Source organism: Paramacrobiotus metropolitanus, unplaced genomic scaffold, assembly GCF_019649055.1.
Source record: "Paramacrobiotus metropolitanus isolate TYO unplaced genomic scaffold, Prichtersi_v1.0 Parri_scaffold0000197, whole genome shotgun sequence".
NCBI lineage: Eukaryota > Metazoa > Tardigrada > Eutardigrada > Parachela > Macrobiotidae > Paramacrobiotus > Paramacrobiotus metropolitanus.
In genome coordinates this window covers 103238-121054 of record NW_026570417.1, presented here as the reverse complement: position 1 = coordinate 121054, position 17817 = coordinate 103238, and the positions used below count along the sequence as shown (strand labels likewise).

At 40.3% G+C, this 17817-nt stretch overlaps 3 protein-coding genes across 8 annotated transcripts; 2 read left to right on the top strand and 1 right to left on the bottom strand.

The window, feature by feature from the left end:
* The first annotated feature begins 298 nt into the window (after window positions 1-298).
* Window positions 299-10703, top strand: LOC129600799 (uncharacterized). 6 transcript variants are annotated; one of them, XR_008692134.1, is made up of 4 exons: window positions 299-744; window positions 1757-1912; window positions 9620-9931; window positions 10128-10703. XR_008692134.1 is itself a non-coding variant. In XM_055499391.1 (4 exons), exons 2-4 carry the CDS (start codon window positions 1783-1785, stop codon window positions 10401-10403), a joined length of 672 nt encoding a protein of 223 aa, XP_055355366.1. In that variant the 5' UTR covers window positions 299-676; window positions 1757-1782; the 3' UTR covers window positions 10404-10701. The 6 variants fall into 6 exon arrangements, 5 of the variants coding, with proteins under 5 accessions (XP_055355366.1, XP_055355364.1, XP_055355362.1 ...); XM_055499391.1 differs by having other exon boundaries at window positions 299-676; window positions 9666-9931; window positions 10128-10701; XM_055499389.1 differs by having other exon boundaries at window positions 299-676; window positions 1743-1912; window positions 9666-9931; window positions 10128-10701.
* A 1758-nt stretch (window positions 10704-12461) lies between these two features.
* Window positions 12462-15114, top strand: LOC129600805 (uncharacterized). The gene is made up of 4 exons (XM_055499401.1): window positions 12462-12840; window positions 13217-13372; window positions 13467-13702; window positions 14764-15114. The coding sequence occupies exons 1-4, from the start codon at window positions 12771-12773 to the stop codon at window positions 15001-15003; spliced, it is 702 nt and encodes a 233-aa protein (XP_055355376.1). The 5' UTR covers window positions 12462-12770; the 3' UTR covers window positions 15004-15114.
* Window positions 15115-15279: 165 nt separating this feature from the next.
* LOC129600806 (uncharacterized) lies at window positions 15280-16828 on the bottom strand. The gene is made up of 2 exons (XM_055499402.1): window positions 16574-16828; window positions 15280-15822 (listed from the first exon to the last, which is right to left on the bottom strand). Exons 1-2 carry the CDS (start codon window positions 16665-16667, stop codon window positions 15599-15601), a joined length of 318 nt encoding a protein of 105 aa, XP_055355377.1. The 5' UTR covers window positions 16668-16828; the 3' UTR covers window positions 15280-15598.
* Between the last annotated feature and the right edge of the window lie 989 nt (window positions 16829-17817).

Sequence of the window (17817 nt, the reverse complement as noted above, 5' to 3'; positions counted from 1 at the left end):
AGCAGTCACCGATAGTAACAAATTAATAATCACACGGAAGGGGATTTTCAGTTGATATACGATATATCAAGTGTGAGGTCATTTATTTCTTTTGCTCAAGTTGGCCCAAGCATGATACGTACTCGTATTGTCGGATTAATTTTGCAAATACCCAATGTAGAAAATTGTGCTCATGCAGTAAGGTAATGAAGGACTTCTCAGGAAGTAAGTACTGGCACAACCTGGCAACAGCACTAGCCGTGAAGAATTTTGCGTGCTACGTAATGTTGTGTGAATTATTAACAGCAATAATTTTACATATATGTAAGTAAGTTGTAAGTACAGAAAATATTAATTTTTTATGATTCTTGTTTTTGCGTAAGCGCACGTTTGAAGTTTGCAATAATACCAACTTCCAGTTTTAATTGTACTAGCTTACAGACTGTTAATAAATTGTTTCTCGCAGCCGCAATAAGTATTATTAAGTGCACCACTGTATATTATTTATATAAATTAACTGTAGTACTACTACTATCCTTTTTTACCGTTCTGCGTACCCCACGAGCCAACAGGCCGTCAATCGAGATAAGTACTCGGATTCGCCGCGCGCAGCATCATGAGTATGTGGCCTAAAGTCGAAAGCAACTGACGAACTTCAGTCGGAGGTCATTGCATCTGTGGCAGGCGACGCACAAATGTCAGTGGTTTTAACAATCGGGTTTATGCGACGGCTCGTGGTATTCTGTTGTTTTATAATTTGCAAAGGTTAGACGATTATAAAATGCAGTAATCTCAGCTGTTCTAAGTATCTGTACTGTGTACCGTACCATGAAAAAAATCAAGGGTTTGCACATTACAACACTGCTTTAAAGCTCGAACGCTTTAATGCGTATTGTAGACGTGTGCAGGAAACGTTCTGTATTGGCAAGAAGTTGGATGAAGTGTGTCATGACTCATGAATTATGTGCTTAAATGATACAACGCGTAAATTTGCGTTTAACCAATGTTCACCCAAATAACCCAATAAGTACTCCAGGTTTACAAGCTACTGCCATTAGGGTTGCCAAATACTTGGCGAAGTCGACTTATCAAGTTAATAACTTGAGTTAATCGAAAAAACTTGGAGGAAAAGTCAAGTTATTAACTTGAACTTATTCTTTCAAACCAAGTCAATGAAGTCGACTTGGTGTGTGAAACCAAGTCCTCAAGTTCTGCTTCAAGTCGACTTAAAAGTTTTGAAAAATAATTTAAGGAATTTGAAAGTAAACCAACCAAATCCGCGTTATTTCTTTAAAATATTTTGATGATGTCGCACAACACAGTTTCGCTGTACTGTTCCCGCCATCGAAGCACGGCTGCATAGACTTTATGTGAAACCGTGATGCGAAACTCCGGGCGGATGACCGGAACAGTACATGGAAAGGTTGTGCGACGTCCAATATTCCCTCCTCTATAGGCAAATTTTCGTTTTGCTTTTTATTTGACTTCAAGTCGGTTTGAAGTCGACTTCAAGTTAATAACTTGACTTGAACTTGGATGTCCAAGTAATTTAAAAAGTTTGACTTTTTGTAAAAACCGAGTTGAAAGTCAAGTCAAGTTATTAACTCAAGTTTTTGGCATCCCTAACTGCCATTACCAGCAGCGCTTCCGGTTGGTTCACGCTCGTACTTTGATATTTGGTTGCTTTAGCCGGTTTGAAACGTATAACTGTATAACTGATGTACGCCGAGTAACACGGTCAAGTATTGCACTATATTGCTAAGGTCAGAATCTATAGCACTGCGGTGTCGAGACTGTCTATGGATGAATGGAAAGGATCCCAACGATTGTCGTCTACCAGTGACAACTAATACCGTACAATGCCCGTCAACTTCCAAATACTGTGAGGAGTGGGCTAAATTTACCGATGACGACGATCCAGCAAATATAGCCGGTACGCCAAGCTGCTTAATTTGTTAACGACCGTTTATACATCGCTAATACTGTATTTGGTTTACGTGCGTACCTTCTGGTCACAGTGAAAACATTCTGCAAAACGATAATCCCATCATGGGAATCCTTATTTTTACGTGGTTACAATGGGCCATTAGTTGTACCTACGCATAAGCGCTTACAAATATTTACTAATAGCTCGCTCAATCCTCAACTCCCTGCACGGGCTGGCACCCAGTAGAGGGCGGGAGTGTTCAAAGCAGCGATTTAGAGCCATCTCCCAATTCAAGTTGAAAGCAGGAATCGAGAGTGATGTTTTCAGCGATGCGGAAAACATTGTTTTCCCAGCTAAATCCCCATTAAAAGTAAATAGGTGATTAATATTTATTTCGGTACTTGTATCCATATGTGTAGTCACCCGTAGTTCGCGTGGGTCACAGTACCCCTTAAATCAGCACTTTTTTGGCGGAAAAAAACAAATTTTGTAACGATACAAATTTTGTCGAAGTCGGACATGAAGTATACCGGTAGAAATTACATAAATCCTGGTCGCACAGAAAATGTTGGGACTGTCTTCTAAGTATGTGTATTACTACTCATGATTTAGTACTAATTATGATTTTTTTGCATTTGTTTTGTGGTAAGTCAAAGTTTTTAATGACGATTTGAGTGCAGGTGTGATTGTTGCCTACTTGTGTCTGAGCGAATTACTAGTCGCGATTGATAAATTAACGGTAACGAACGTGTACATGATTAACATACTGTATTATACAGCTGATTTCATTTTCAACGGAATACTCCTCCCTGGAAACTTAACAAACTCCCAGTTTTCTGTGCGTTAGGCCGGTAACAATCCATCCGCATCCAGCACAACCTTACTTGGTAGCACTACAGCTGCACTTGGATTATGATGCAATTAGGCAATAAAAGCGCATTGCACTTATCGACAATCAAAAGTTAAAGCAAGGGGATACAGCAGCACTGCGACTACCACTGCCCAGAAAGAACGGTTGAAACGAAGTAAATTGTAAATATCTTTGACTGAATGTCGGAGAGAATGTTGCGAATTTGCCAATACATCAGCTCATATTAATTATTAGCTGCAGGATCGTTAAATTCTGAATACAAAGCAGCGGATTAACAAAATATTTTATATGGTGCAATGCGGTGCAGATTGCGTTCGACTGAAAAGTCAAGTTGAACTTGGTGTTCCACTGACAAGTTTTCCCGCGCGCATTGGAGCAGCGCATGGAATCCGCAGCCGTTATGCCGCGACTCTGTGTGAATTACTGATAAGATGCTTTTTTCGCATCAGTATTACTTACGCGTACGTGCGCGCCTGCGATAATTATGCCGTCTTTTAAGTGGTGCTTGTTAAAAAGCAATATTGTGCGCATCACTTTTCGAAGGTTAATAACTTAATTAGTAATAAATGGTGATTTTAGTTTTATGTGCTGCCACTACTACTGGAAAATATAGTGAAACAGCCATTATGATCGTTGCGGTTCTGGCTATCATGCTTGATGCTAGGAACAAAGGTCATGAAATTTGCATTTTTTTCATAATTATATTGTACTCGGTGCACTCTGTAGCTAATCGATGTTTTTCGCATTCCGGACACTTTGAGAATATGATTTGCGAACCGGACACTACAGATACGGCATCCCTTTATTGTTTCCACATTAGAAAGCGTGATAAGGGGTTTTATCAATCTCATGAACAAGCTTGCATAAAATAATAATTAATATATATTACATCTTCAGTTTTTGATAATTATTTGTCAAGTGGAACAACATGGAAAATGCTTTGTCCAGTACGCAAATCGATATTTTTAAATTATCCGGAATACGAAAAACAAGTAGAACAGATTTTGTAGTCAATTATTAATAGGTAAAAATACTTAAATATTCAAGAATAATAAAACCTTAATCTTCAAGGTACACGGTCGCAACGTACAGCATATACCGCACCTACGTAAAAACTGCACCCTCAATTACTGCATGCCGCATGGCTTTACACGAATATCAGCAGCATATGCGCTAATTAATTATTAGTAAGTACATGGCCTTTCTATATCAAGAAAAAGAAACTTTGTAGCCAATGCTTTTCGTAAAGTAGTAAGTTAATCGCTCGCTGTAATGATTATAATAACAGTCGCAACGCCCCATTAGCAATTTTGCAATTGACAGTTTTGTGTTCGGTCTTTAACAATTCATCCTTTATAAACACTTCTGCGCCATGCATTCTAATTAGTGCAGAGGGGCCATTTGCAAACGTAAAGTGCATATCAGGCTCTTATGCATATGCATTAATTAATGTATAGCTTAATCATCGTTGTACGCTCATGCCACGACATTGCACTTATCGACAATCAAAAGTTAAAGCAAGGGGATACAGCTGCACTGCGACTACCACTGCCCAGAAAGAACGGTTGAAACGAAGTAAATTGTAAATATCTTTGACTGAATGTCGGAGAGAATGTTGCGAATTTGCCAATACATCAGCTCATATTAATTATTAGCTGCAGGATCGTTAAATTCTGAATACAAAGCAGCGGATTAACAAAATATTTTATATGGTGCAATGCGGTGCAGATTGCGTTCGACTGAAAAGTCAAGTTGAACTTGGTGTTCCACTGACAAGTTTTCCCGCGCGCATTGGAGCAGCGCATGGAATCCGCAGCCGTTATGCCGCGACTCTGTGTGAATTACTGATAAGATGCTTTTTTCGCATCAGTATTACTTACGCGTACGTGCGCGCCTGCGATAATTATGCCGTCTTTTAAGTGGTGCTTGTTAAAAGCAATATTGTGCGCATCACTTTTCGAAGGTTAATAACTTAATTAGTAATAAATGGTGATTTTAGTTTTATGTGCTGCCACTACTACTGGAAAATATAGTGAAACAGCCATTATGATCGTTGCGGTTCTGGCTATCATGCTTGATGCTAGGAACAAAGGTCATGAAATTTGCATTTTTTCATAATTATATTGTACTCGGTGCACTCTGTAGCTAATCGATGTTTTCGCATTCCGGACACTTTGAGAATATGATTTGCGAACCGGACACTACAGATACGGCATCCCTTTATTGTTTCCACATTAGAAAGCGTGATAAGGGTTTTATCAATCTCATGAACAAGCTTGCATAAAATAATAATTAATATATATTACATCTTCAGTTTTTGATAATTATTTGTCAAGTGGAACAACATGGAAAATGCTTTGTCCAGTACGCAAATCGATATTTTTAAATTATCCGGAATACGAAAACAAGTAGAACAGATTTTGTAGTCAATTATTAATAGGTAAAAATACTTAAATATTCAAGAATAATAAAACCTTAATCTTCAAGGTACACGGTCGCAACGTACAGCATATACCGCACCTACGTAAAACTGCACCCTCAATTACTGCATGCCGCATGGCTTTACACGAATATCAGCAGCATATGCGCTAATTAATTATTAGTAAGTACATGGCCTTTCTATATCAAGAAAAGAAACTTTGTAGCCAATGCTTTTCGTAAAGTAGTAAGTTAATCGCTCGCTGTAATGATTATAATAACAGTCGCAACGCCCCATTAGCAATTTTGCAATTGACAGTTTTGTGTTCGGTCTTTAACAATTCATCCTTTATAAACACTTCTGCGCCATGCATTCTAATTAGTGCAGAGGGGCCATTTGCAAACGTAAAGTGCATATCAGGCTCTTATGCATATGCATTAATTAATGTATAGCTTAATCATCGTTGTACGCTCATGCCACGTGAACGTGCAACGGTAATTAAAATTGTTTTTTACAATAAAGGTGTATGAACTTGAGCATTTTTGCTTCTGTACAAGCAAAAATAAAATAATGAAACAGCACATAATGCAAGACATGTTATGCAGGTTTGGACAGTGGCAATGAGAAAGCTCAATTGCCGGCTAGTGTTTGTCAGCTGAAATCGGTTCTTGTGTTTTCCGAAAGAAATAATTTATGTTCTATCACGACAGCTTTCGTGCGTGCTGCACCAGATAAAAATCTAACTGCGCAGACGTTATCAGTCGGCGCGAAAGTGATTTGAATGAATCGCCGAGCACTCTTGTGTATCACATGCCGTTTTTTGTGATTCGCTCACCCGAAACACACAGATTTTTGGTTTCACGTAAACATTGTTAATGGGGTAAATAGCTGCATTAGCTATTTAGCTGGGTCGGCCAAGTTTACCTTTGCCTTTTCTTTGCCTTTGCCTTTTCACTTTGCCTTTCTCAACATTACCTTTACCTTTGCCTTTGCCGCCGCGAACACCTTACCGTCCTGCTTAGCCTTACCAAAATGCCGTTCAAAATAACCTTTACCGTTTCCTTTAACCGTTGTATAACGGAAAGCCGCCAAACACTTTACCATTTTCGGAATTTTTAGCGCTGATGTATCTTCACCATGAACGTTTACGAAATTATTGTTTCAGTAATATAAGAGGCACCAAAAGAAAACACGGCAACCATTTTATATTGTATGTGTTATCAATTTCTCATAGCATGATAACAGAATTCACAAGACAGATACTCGATGGCACAGAGTCCTGGTTCGATAGAAATAATTGTTCGCAACTTGGTAGTCATACAGAACTGTGACCTGTATGATAGGTGTTGACTTGTGAGATGGTGACGACGGAAAAAACAATTCACCTTCACAAAAAATCACGAAGCACCGTAGCCGGCACGGCTTATTAACTGAACAATTCTCTGCGCTAATTGTGCTGTCCATATTGCGGTCATTCAGCTTTCGTTATTACGCAGAGGACTAGTTTCCCCCTCATACAGCGAGAAATTAACTAGAATTAAATGGAATTACTAGAAATTAATTAAAATTAAGTAAATTAATTAATTTGTTCAGAAATTCTATTGTCAGAGCCATCCTGAATGTATCCTAGTCTTAGCTTGCAGTCTGTAATAATGCTGCCTGTGGTCAGCTTTTAACAAACTATTATTGTGGTCGCTTTTAAAGGGCCTTCTTCCGTATAAAGATGTAAAACCATTAGGCATTTGGCCGGGTTAAAAATGATTTATAATGTAACTAGTGGACCCCGCGCAAATTGCGCGAAGTAAATCAGCGGCTGATAACTGCACCAACATTCAACTATGGAGATCTACTCGTACAATACTTATTAATTTTCTTTACTGTTAATAACACTACGATCGTAATAAATATGTACTTATCAGCAGTCAGTGGAACAACCAAAAACCACTTTCACCGTGGCACCGTTTAGAACATTTGAGAATAACTTATTAATTTGACCACTCAGTTCACCAGTTTCATTGCCTTTCAATCGTACTCGTATTTCTGTACACAAAAAAACTTTGAAACTTTCGGTACTCGTACTACTTTTCCCTCCGTTCATTCCTTTTACTGCGTGGCCCAACGGTCCAAGTTAAAATTTCCTTCGTTCGACATTTGCATTTGCTTTCACCACACTTGCTTGTTTTCAAAATAGTGCTGTACTGTATATTCACATTCCTTTTTCAAGATATTTCTAAAGTACATTTTTCGTAAATGTCCGAAACATGCTGCTACTTTAAACAGTCGGACAAAATTCCAGTTACGTTGGCGCGCAGTGAATTTCTGGACATACAATTTGGAATAATTTCTGAATTTCAGAAGAATTTATTGCTGGAATTTATAAGAATAATAATTTCTGGAATTCAGTTATGTTTACAATAATGCGTACATCTTTTCAAACATAGCAAAATTATTGTGCAGGAAATACACTGCAAAGTGTTTTCCCATGTCGGACCTTGAGGGACGGTGAAAGGCGAAAATCGAAAAGGTAGTTTACCGGGTAAATAGTACTCTTTACACAATGTAGTGCACGGGGTGAACGTTGGGCCCACGCTCAAGCTCTAACCCTGACCGCAACTTCTTTGACCACCGAAACTCTGATCCAACCCAATACAAACAGGTTATTAGGTTTTTTCTGTTATTCTTAGGTTGCTAAGGTTCTTAAGAATAACCTAAAAAACTTAAGAAAAACTAAAAGACCTGAGAATAACCTGAGAAACCTAAGAGTAACCTAAGAATAACCTAGGTTTTTTAGGTCATTTTTAGGTTTCTTACGTTTACTTTTAGGTTTTCTTAGGTTAGGGTTCAGCTTCTTTGAGCGGTCAGAGTCCGACTTTGAGTAGTCAGAGTCAGACTTTGACTGTAGTAAGAGTCAGAGTTTGAGTGGTCAGAGTCAGAGATGGAGCGCGAGCGCGGGCCGAAAGTGGTGAGATCGGTCGTGAACCAAACGAAACGGTTGTGAATCGTGTACCATTCGGCTTTTACGGTGCCACGGAATTATAAAGCACTACGCAGAAGTCTTGCTTGTTGTTCCTCGAGATCCGCTCGTGTCGTGTCGCTCTGCGTCACCTGCCCGTGAAACTATCAAATAGGGTACCATGATGTTTAAAACCCGAACGCCGTATAGATCGCATTCATCGCAAGCAGTTTCCACACTGACAAAAACTGAACATAGCAAACGCAGAATTTCCCTTAGTTTCTGCTTGTAGCAACTGCACAAATTTCGTAACGGGAACAGTTGTCAGATTACTATGTGTAGTTTTTTACAGTGCGTTTTACAAAAACCTGCAGAAATGACAACTGGAAATTTAAAGTTTAAACTTCTGCCTTTTACGTTCGAAAATTTAAACGCAAATAAGGCAAATTAACCGAACTCGACTACAAACGGGATAATGTGTTCACTGTTCACTGTGTTGCCACTTTGCAAGCTGCAGCGGCGCAGCCGTACTTTTTGGCCGTTACGGTAAAGTCAGCAGAGCCCCACAACCTGCTCCAGGTGGCAGCTACTTACTTAACTGCGCTCCGTTAACTAATTTTTGACGTCCCGTAGACTTTCCATGTTAGAGTTTTGAATTTTTTCTCAAAACTGTTTTTGTTTTTCTGAAATCTGATAACTTTGTACAAATCTACACATTCAGGGCTATCGAACGATACTAAGATATTTAAGTTTGGTTGAACGTGTCTATGACTTAGACCCTGACACACACAAATATTGTGCACTTTCTTATTCTTTTATATAGATAGATTATTTTAATTGTAATATGAATTTTGATCGCCGATTTACCTGAAATAGTGCCCATGTACTCTATAAATACCGAAGTGCAAATTAGTGTTTGGGATGGCTGATTTATATTGAATATTTTTTTATGCTAAAACTACCACAAATTTTTGTTTTACAGTATTCAAGTCTGAAACTAAACTATTTAATAAGCTGTGTCAATTAATGCTAATAAATTCCAGAAACGATAAAGTGTTTGACGCCAGTCTGCTATGCAACGGTTAAAGCCAACGGTAAAGGTTATTTCAAACGGCGTTTTGGGACGGCTAATTAGGACGGTAAGGTGTTCGCGGCGGCAAAGGCAAAGGTAAAGGCAATGTTGAAAAAGGCAAAGTGGAAAGGCAAAGGCAAAGAAAAGGCAAAGGTAAACTTGGCCGACCCATTTAGCTGGTCTGCGCCGTAGACTGGCCATAGACTATAGAGTCCAGTCCGTGGAGCACAGGGACCAATCACGGCGCAGGGCGGGATCAAATGGCTTCACGGAGTTGCAAACCCGTGCAAGGAGTTGAGGATTGAGCGAGACTAATTTTAAGTCGACTGATAAAGCCTTACAGGCCTAAGTAAGTCTCAATTTGGGATGTAGATAACTTATCATGATTTCAAAAGCAGGTGAATTTGTGAGTAATTTGAGCTCTATAAAATCATTGAAGTATAGACGTGATGCGTTATGTCGTCAATCGGAGATGCTCGGGTACCAGAAGGTCGGAGCTACCCACGTTCCCAGGCTGGGATATTGCGTCGGAGTATGACCGTCTGTGGAAAATTGCGGCGGACAACCAGCGAACATCAATCTGCAGGATAATGAACGAACATCCTCTTGCGCCGATTGATGGTACGCACATGAATCGAGTGTGCATTTGCCGTGAAGATACGTGCAATAGCCATACGTGGAACGATATGGTTACCCTGCCCTTTGTACCGGTAAGCGCCTAAATCTTTCTTGAAGGAGGAAGAGGCGTCGAGTCAGGACTTTTATTAAGACTTTTAACTTTCATTCTATATTGAGTACAGACTGTACAGTATACACTGTATACCTACCATCCGTTCGGCACTGCACGCAAATTACGACCGTAATCACCGTCTGTATACCGTATGTAAGCGATGCTGCTGTTTTCAGTATAACTTTAATGCCAGCTCGAAGCCAGTCTACCCAGCGCTCGGTTACAATGACCTGCCGGTGAATATTGGGCAACCCGGTTATGTGCCCGAGTTGTACCAGGGTCCCGCCACCTATGCCGGCGACTTCTACGGATGGCGACGCGGTAACCATACCAACTCCGCCCCGCTAAATACCGTGGAACCAGTTGACGCATTTGCGAAACTTTTACCTTATCTCGGATTCTCCGCGATTTTCCTTGTTTTGCATCAGGAATTTCAGCTCACTTTGGATTAGTCTTATCGCCGTCGAAAACGAGGTGGATATCATTCTGTCAATCTGCTGAAACAACGAAAATGCAAAGTTTTATGTGCAGGAATACGTTCAATCGACCTTATGCTGTAATAAGCTCTGCTACTTTTTCATAACGGAATTGCATAATAACAAAACTGTGTGCACTGTGCAGTGTGCACCTTGTACTGCCAATCCATTGGCAATCAAAAATTCAAAATCCCCAGAGATTAATTTACTGAATCATAGATTAATGAAAAATTATTTATAAATTGCAACTTTGTAGCGATCTCGTTAAGAAAGCCCTTAAAAGGTCACTCGTGCCATATTACATAGAAAAGTTTAACTGATGCAGATCGAAAGTGATGAGATGGGGCATGTAACCCTAGACACTGCAGTGCAGGCGGCGGCCTGGGCGGTAGGTGTCGATTAGCGGCACCGAAGGCGTTCGGCCCTAAAGCGGCATCCTTTCCGCAGCGTTTGCCTAGGTACCAAGCCGCACTGTACGGTCGGATCTGTACGTAGTAGCAGATAACGAGGTAACGACGTAGTTCAAGTTATCAATTATAAAAATCTTCGCCAACACAATAACATCAGGTCACCACAAGACCGCCCCGTGTATCCGTACTCAGAGCGCTTCAGAGGCTGATTTCTGTTTGCTCCCACTCCCAGTACTTCCCGCTACTGAATTCTGCGCTATGTTAATATTCCGAGAACTCGATCGGGTGCCTATTTATTTGTTTTGCAGTGTTTTCTTAGCGATTAAATGGTTCTGCATAATCATCTGCAGCTGGGATCCACGTTACACGCTAGAGTAGACTTTCAAATTAGTGAATCCGCGCCACCGATGAGGAGAAAGAACGCTTGGGCGGAAACATTTCCCGTCGAGAATGGCGGATCGTGTCAGCTATCTCACAAGCTCCATTAGACAAGCTTCTACACCGAACTAAGATTGTAATAACTCCACCATTAGTGCAGGTCAGTTATATTTGGGTAAGCGTTGCGCGTCGGGTAACAGGGAAACGCGTAAAAAATGTGACGTAACAGCGCGTAACCAAGCAAATATTCTGATTCGCAGTCACAAAATCTGGGATGGGTTTTCAGCTTACTTGTCCGCGTAAGCGTTGCGCTTCGACGTCGAAGCGCAACCATTACCCAAACTACGAGTAACTCGTAACTCTCCTGCACAGATTAACAAAATTTGTGTGTGTTTGGACCAAAAGTAAATCCAACGACCCAGAGTCACAATCCAAAACTCATAATTAACTTTTTTGACGTAATACCACATTTACCACATTACAGCATTAAAAATGAGTTTTTCAGTTCCACTACGGTGTTCAATTTCTTTCTTGGCACGGAAGCGTACTCGACTCACGATTGGACGATTGCTTTTCTGCTGAGTCATGGCTAATTTTTTACGCGGTTCTCCATTACCCGTCGCGCAACAGTTACCCAAATGTAATTGACCTCCACCAATATTAATGACTTCTACTGAATGTTTAAACTTGCTTGTGCAGAACAACGGGCGATCTACAAGTTTACGCAGAGATCGCGTAAAGGTAACATGCGCAGTAACATACTGAGCAAGATGCAAGTGCCTTTCATCTTGCTCAGTATGTTACTGCGCGTTACTGCGCACAGTCGCCCACCATTAAAACGAGGTACTACCGCGATGGGAAATTACAAGCGACTTTACGGTAATTTGCAGATACATACTGGTGATTAAAAAAGATACGAGTATTTGGCGAGTGCCGTTTCGTGACGGTACGGCAGTCTGTTTGTGACGGTACGACAGTACGGCAAATACGTTGGACTTGCAGCCAGCTTGCAGTGATTCATCGTGATCGAAAGATTATCAGTGCTTTTTGCTTATAAAGTTTTGTAAGTGCAGTACGCGCACTTAATTATTCAATTTTAAAACAGTTACTTACCTATTGTCAGTAAAAATTTAACACGCCATAATTTTAGTACAGTTAAGTACAGCACCTGACATACGCGCGCAGACAAAAGAAATTTATCGCACTAATACTTAGCAACTGTTTTAAACACGATACATAAGTACTTTTTGTTCGTTCTTTAAGTCTGTAAACGGTACGTATTAAATCTGATCTGATCACATCCATAGGAATTTTAAACTGTACTACCATTGTTCGCATCCACCAAACAGTCAGCTGTTTTGCAGCCAGTCTGCGCTTAAAATTCGTACAAAATGTTTAACCTTTCACGTACTCCATGATAATAAGCATCTTATCATCCATGGCTGGGGCAGCAGTAGACGATCATAACGGAAGCACTTGAGCCTAAACCTGTACATCGGATGCCCCTGCAATCAGCCCGTCCGTGGCCTGCTGGATAAAATCTCCACGGCGTCGAATGCCCGTGTCCGTAACAAGACGGTTCGTGGGATGGATTATCGTGTTATGCTGCATCTTACTACCACCAGGTCTCACAACGTTTCTCCATCCATTTATAAAAGTTTTGCATTGTGTGCTGCACTGCACTGAACGTAACTTTCGGTCCACTATTTTTCGAACGTTTTCCATGGAGATCGGACATACAGAACTTTCGATTCACTGGCTAAGAACGTCAAACGAAAAATTAATAATATTACAAGTATCCATATAAATTATAATTATAGTCTATATTCTATAATAAAAAATCCCCTGTTTATGCAATTTACCAATGAAACAGTTTCCGTTCTAATAAGGTGGCAACTCAGTAATTATCATGCAAATTCAAACTACAGTATAGGCATTAATAGTCGTTACCCATTATTCATCCGTGCTGTTCTAAGCATTTTTATATTATAAAAACCGCAGGAATCGCAGCGCTGAAGTGTCGTGACTGCAGCTGGGTGACGGATACGGAAGACTGTCGCATACTCAATCCTAACGAGATGATCACGTGCGAGCCAGATGCGAAATACTGTATCGAATGGGCATACTTCACGGATGACAGCTCAGCCGGTCGCCCAGGTATGCTGCATCCGGAGAGATGGAATTTCCGTTAATACGAACCGTCTACTTTTGGCAACACCCTCTTTCCGCGTTTAATTTTTTGGAATTGCAGGATTACTGTACTATGGCATCACGCGAGGTTGCTCCGAGGCGTACGACCATCCCGTATACGACCGAGTGTATAAAGCCATTGCTTCCTATGACGATCCAGGACTGAACACCATCTGCCTACTGGAGAAGCTCAATGCCCCGCTGGATGGTACCTATGCCAATCGAGTGTGCATCTGCCGGGAAGACGGCTGCAATAGTCACACCTGGAATAATCTCGTAGTGCAACCGTTCCTCGAGGTAAAACAACCGTATTTAATTCTATACGAGTATATGTAATGGTGAACCAAAAAAGCGGAAACCGGTTAGCCGGTCGACGATTCAACAATGTAGTAATAAAATCAACAAACAGTGTACAGCATAGTGCCACCAGTGCGTGTAAATCGCCATGACTAGATTCGGACAGAGGAGCGCTTCTGCAAACATACGTTGAAGCAACGCACCTATTGTGGTCCTTAATTTAAGGAAATGGCCCGGTACATGGTACATTCCAGTTTCGTATACATCCACTAAAACTTTCGCTTGTGCGCATTTCCGACCACTGTTCTATTTCATCCTATAACCGAACAATTTGTACAGTATACTACATTGGCTGGAAAACCGTTTGTGCTCGCAACGTCTGATTGCCGACATAATTATCGTAATTCAAAGTAGACAAATCGTTTAAATGCATTATGGTGTACCAAAAGTCAGTTTGTTAGCCGGTTTTTGTATACTTTGCAGTAAGACGCTATTAGACTATCATTCGAATATGAACCAATATCATGTTAATTTTTTTTCCAACTTTTTAATGAAATTCAAAAAATTTAACGCTTTTTTTTAAAATTTCAGGTAATGACTACAGATCATTAATCCTCACACCTCCTATATTTGTTCAGATTCCAGCTAAAAGTCTATAGAAGTAGTGTATTTTACTGCAAAGTATAAGAAGCCCGGCTAACAACCTGACTTTCGGTACTCCTACACGACAATGCATTTAAACGTTTTGTCCACTTTAAATGACCATATCTCGGCAACCAGATGTTGCGCGTAGAAGCCGTTTTTCAGGTCAGTGTATACAGCATTCGGATGTGGAATGATATACTCTGTAGAACGGTGTTTCAGAATGCGCGAAAGCCCAAGCTCTAGGTGTTGGATGTACATGAAACTGGTACGATGTAGGCATGTACGGGGCTACTTTCTTTGTAATACTCTTCCAGAAATTTATGGCATAATACACCTTTACTTAAAAATTTACACATTCTGTTGTTTTTACTGAATCGTACAAATATTCTGTATACCAGCTGCATTCACTGTTGCAGAAAAACTTCACCGACCATTCCATTCCAATTTTTCCCAAGCTTGGTTACAACAAACTGCCAAAGGAGAGGGGTGGTACCAATGATGCACCAGTCTACAAGTATCCTATGGATCCAAGTCGTCTGACCCGATCTGGCAACATTACCAGCTCTGCCATTGCAACTTCCGTGGAACCGCTCGGTCTCGTGGTGCAACGTGTATGGTGTCTCAGCTGTTTAGTAATTTTCTCTGTTTGTTATTAGCAAATTGATCCGAGATTCCCGCCGCCGTGTAAATACGTTGTATGGATGTACACCGATAAAACGTAATAACGAGATTCAGTAAAAAATCTTCAGCGAACGGTCGGTAAACGTAATTACATCGGAAACGTTGCAGTACTACGAACTATACTTCCCAGAATTTTTTTAAATTTTTATATATGTAGCAACCAGCTAGATAAGTGATCAGAATTTTACTGAGCTGCGTATATGTGACTGCTTTCAAAAAGACGTTGTACTTGTTTTGTAGCGAAATAAGGTGAATTTTAATCAATACTGACATGAATAAAATTTATTAAAGCTGAATATTTGCAGCGAGCGCGTTCACCAGCAGCTATAGCAGTTCAAAAAAGTCATCATACGATAATTAAACAAAAAACCGAAGTCGAAACAGCTGCAATTAAATTCATTTTAGAGATCCATTATCAACCATTCTAACCATAAGAAATACATGTGCGGTACGTACTGACCGATTGACCTTAACAAACACACCCAAATTCCGCTATATTATTGTAAATTCTATAGACGTATTTAATGAAAGAAACAGGAAGCGCCAGAGCGTTAGATATGGTAAAATGGATCACTCGGTGAGGCCTTTGTAGTACATGAGTCGTTTGCCCGGTAGGAGGGGATCGTTGAGGTTGGGTATGGGGCCGTAGTACATACGGCGGCCCTTGGGCGGTAGGTACAGATTGCCCGTGCCCCATCGCCCGAATTGATAGGCCGGACTGAAGACGCTGTTAGGCAGAGAGGGGTCCTTTCCGGAACGTTTGCCCAGATACCACGGCGCATTTCCGGTAGGATCTAGACGCAGCAACAAGAATTAGATAGAGTCACTGTTATTAACACAAATCACTGCGTGCATGCGGATCGAGACAAAACTGCATGGTGATATCAACATTTTTAATTTCGTACTTTGTTTGTCGATTTTTATGTTTTCTTGTACTTTAATCCTGAAAAATATTCTACGCACTTGGATCTGGTTACAGTAGCATTGCTACTTTATAGGTATGCGTGCAGTTTCCTTAACCTTATTACAAATTTATTACAGTAATATCTGTCGTACAGGCTTTGATATTAAATACTTAGTGTTCTCAATTCGTTCACATGAAAAACCTTTTGTTGTAGTAACGTTTTATGTTTAAAGAAAGCGATTACAATTTACTTAGCAGGATGATCTTTAGCTGTTGATCCAATCCACTGTGTACAATACATTAACATGAGGCACAGATATACGCAGCATATTAAATATTTTGGCAAAGTTGTTAGCAATATGCATACTCTGCAGAAGTTCAATAATTGTTAGAGTTGGAAAATAAAATTGTAAAAATAATTACTCATGGGAAAATCAGTTGGAATTTATAATTACTCGAGGAAAGCTGGAAAACTGCATGATAAATCACATCGTTTATTCGAAGCGATATACACGCTCGTGTGCAGTTGAAACTTTTACAATCTAATATCTTCTACAAGCCTAATATTTTCTTCGAAACATTTCAACACCACAAAACCAGGGTATATCCCGCATTTATGTATAAGGAATCACGTTTCTTACCATCCAGCGCATCCGGCTGGGCATTTCCGGTGGGAAGTAGAAGCACAACCAACAGGAAGCTTAAATACGGCACCAAATCACCCATGACCTTCATTCTAATAATATATAAGCGGAAACCAATCACACGCACTTAAACTCCCGTTAGACACCAACAACCGCGTCACCCCGGTATATATAAAGGTCACCGTATTGATATCCCACAACGCCCGTTAACCCGATGAAAGCGATCCTGCCGACTGCAGCGGGATGCGTTGATCGGTGTGGATTAAATTCATTACCGGCACTCGTATCGCTCTCGTCTGTGTCTGTCGGTGGGTACATCCCACGGCAGCCGACCGCCCGGGGCGATAAAACGCCACTTCCGGATCATTGTCACCGGAGTGTCAGTGAGTGTTTTTGCGGTGTGCGTGTGCATTGTAATGCCGGTAATGTGCGATGTGAGTGTCATTCGAAGTATACTTACGCTGTCTGCCCAGTGAAATAGCGGTGGAGAGCGACTGCGTAAGTGACATAATTAATCTTCCAGCATTTTCGCATAATTCCGTCAAGTGGTATTTTAATTATACCGGGAATGTTTCAGGTCGTGTGGATAGGTGATTAATCTTGGGGTGTTTTATGGGCATTTAGACAAGCGTCCGTACTGCGTAGCGCCGTGCCTAAGTTGCACATTTTCTAGCGTTAAGTACATGATATTAACAAGTAAATGTTAATGGCTGGGACGATGGCCGTGAAAAAAAACTCTTCTTCCGGTAGTCTCGTATAATTATCAGCACATATTGAACACGTTGATAAATAATTCTAAATTTATACGTATTTCTGCGGAGCAGAAGTTTTCTGAATTTGTTTTTATAAATTATTGCAACCGCCAACTCATAATTTAAATTTAAAGTAACATAATTATGTGTTAATAAAATGCACTGACATACGTACAGCACTTACAATTCTGCCCCACCCATTTGTGCGGAGCCGAAAATTCACTGAATGTCTTTTTGATTTTTTGTTTATTGTTTATTTAATTTTTCCAGTTTATTTTTAATATAGTCAAAGAGAATAATTTAAATAAAGTCGTAAACTTCCATTGGTCTGCTTTGTAAGAGACGAGAAGGTGTTAAATTTGAACCTTTCTACGAGTATACAAGAAACGTTAACGACCTTTGCGATTCCCGTAACCCGGGAATATTCACCATCAACATTTCCTGTTTGAAGAAGCTATTAATTCGCGCCGCAAGCTGTTATTTATCGGC

Coding starts and splice junctions, on each gene's coding strand:
- LOC129600805 (XM_055499401.1), top strand. CDS start 12,771: ATGCCCGTGTCCGTAACAAGACGGTTCGTGGGATGGATTATCGTGTTA. Junction 12,841..13,216: donor CTGCATCTTACTACCACCAG/GTCTCACAACGT, acceptor TAAAAACCGCAG/GAATCGCAGCGCTGAAGTGT. Junction 13,703..14,763: donor TAGTGCAACCGTTCCTCGAG/GTAAAACAACCG, acceptor TCACTGTTGCAG/AAAAACTTCACCGACCATTC.
- LOC129600806 (XM_055499402.1), bottom strand. CDS start 16,667: ATGAAGGTCATGGGTGATTTGGTGCCGTATTTAAGCTTCCTGTTGGTT. Junction 15,823..16,573: donor CCAGCCGGATGCGCTGGATG/GTAAGAAACGTG, acceptor TGCTGCGTCTAG/ATCCTACCGGAAATGCGCCG.
- LOC129600799 (XM_055499387.1), top strand. CDS start 675: ATGTCAGTGGTTTTAACAATCGGGTTTATGCGACGGCTCGTGGTATTC. Junction 745..1,747: donor TTGTTTTATAATTTGCAAAG/GTTAGACGATTA, acceptor TGCTAAGGTCAG/AATCTATAGCACTGCGGTGT. Junction 9,932..10,127: donor TTACCCTGCCCTTTGTACCG/GTAAGCGCCTAA, acceptor TGCTGTTTTCAG/TATAACTTTAATGCCAGCTC.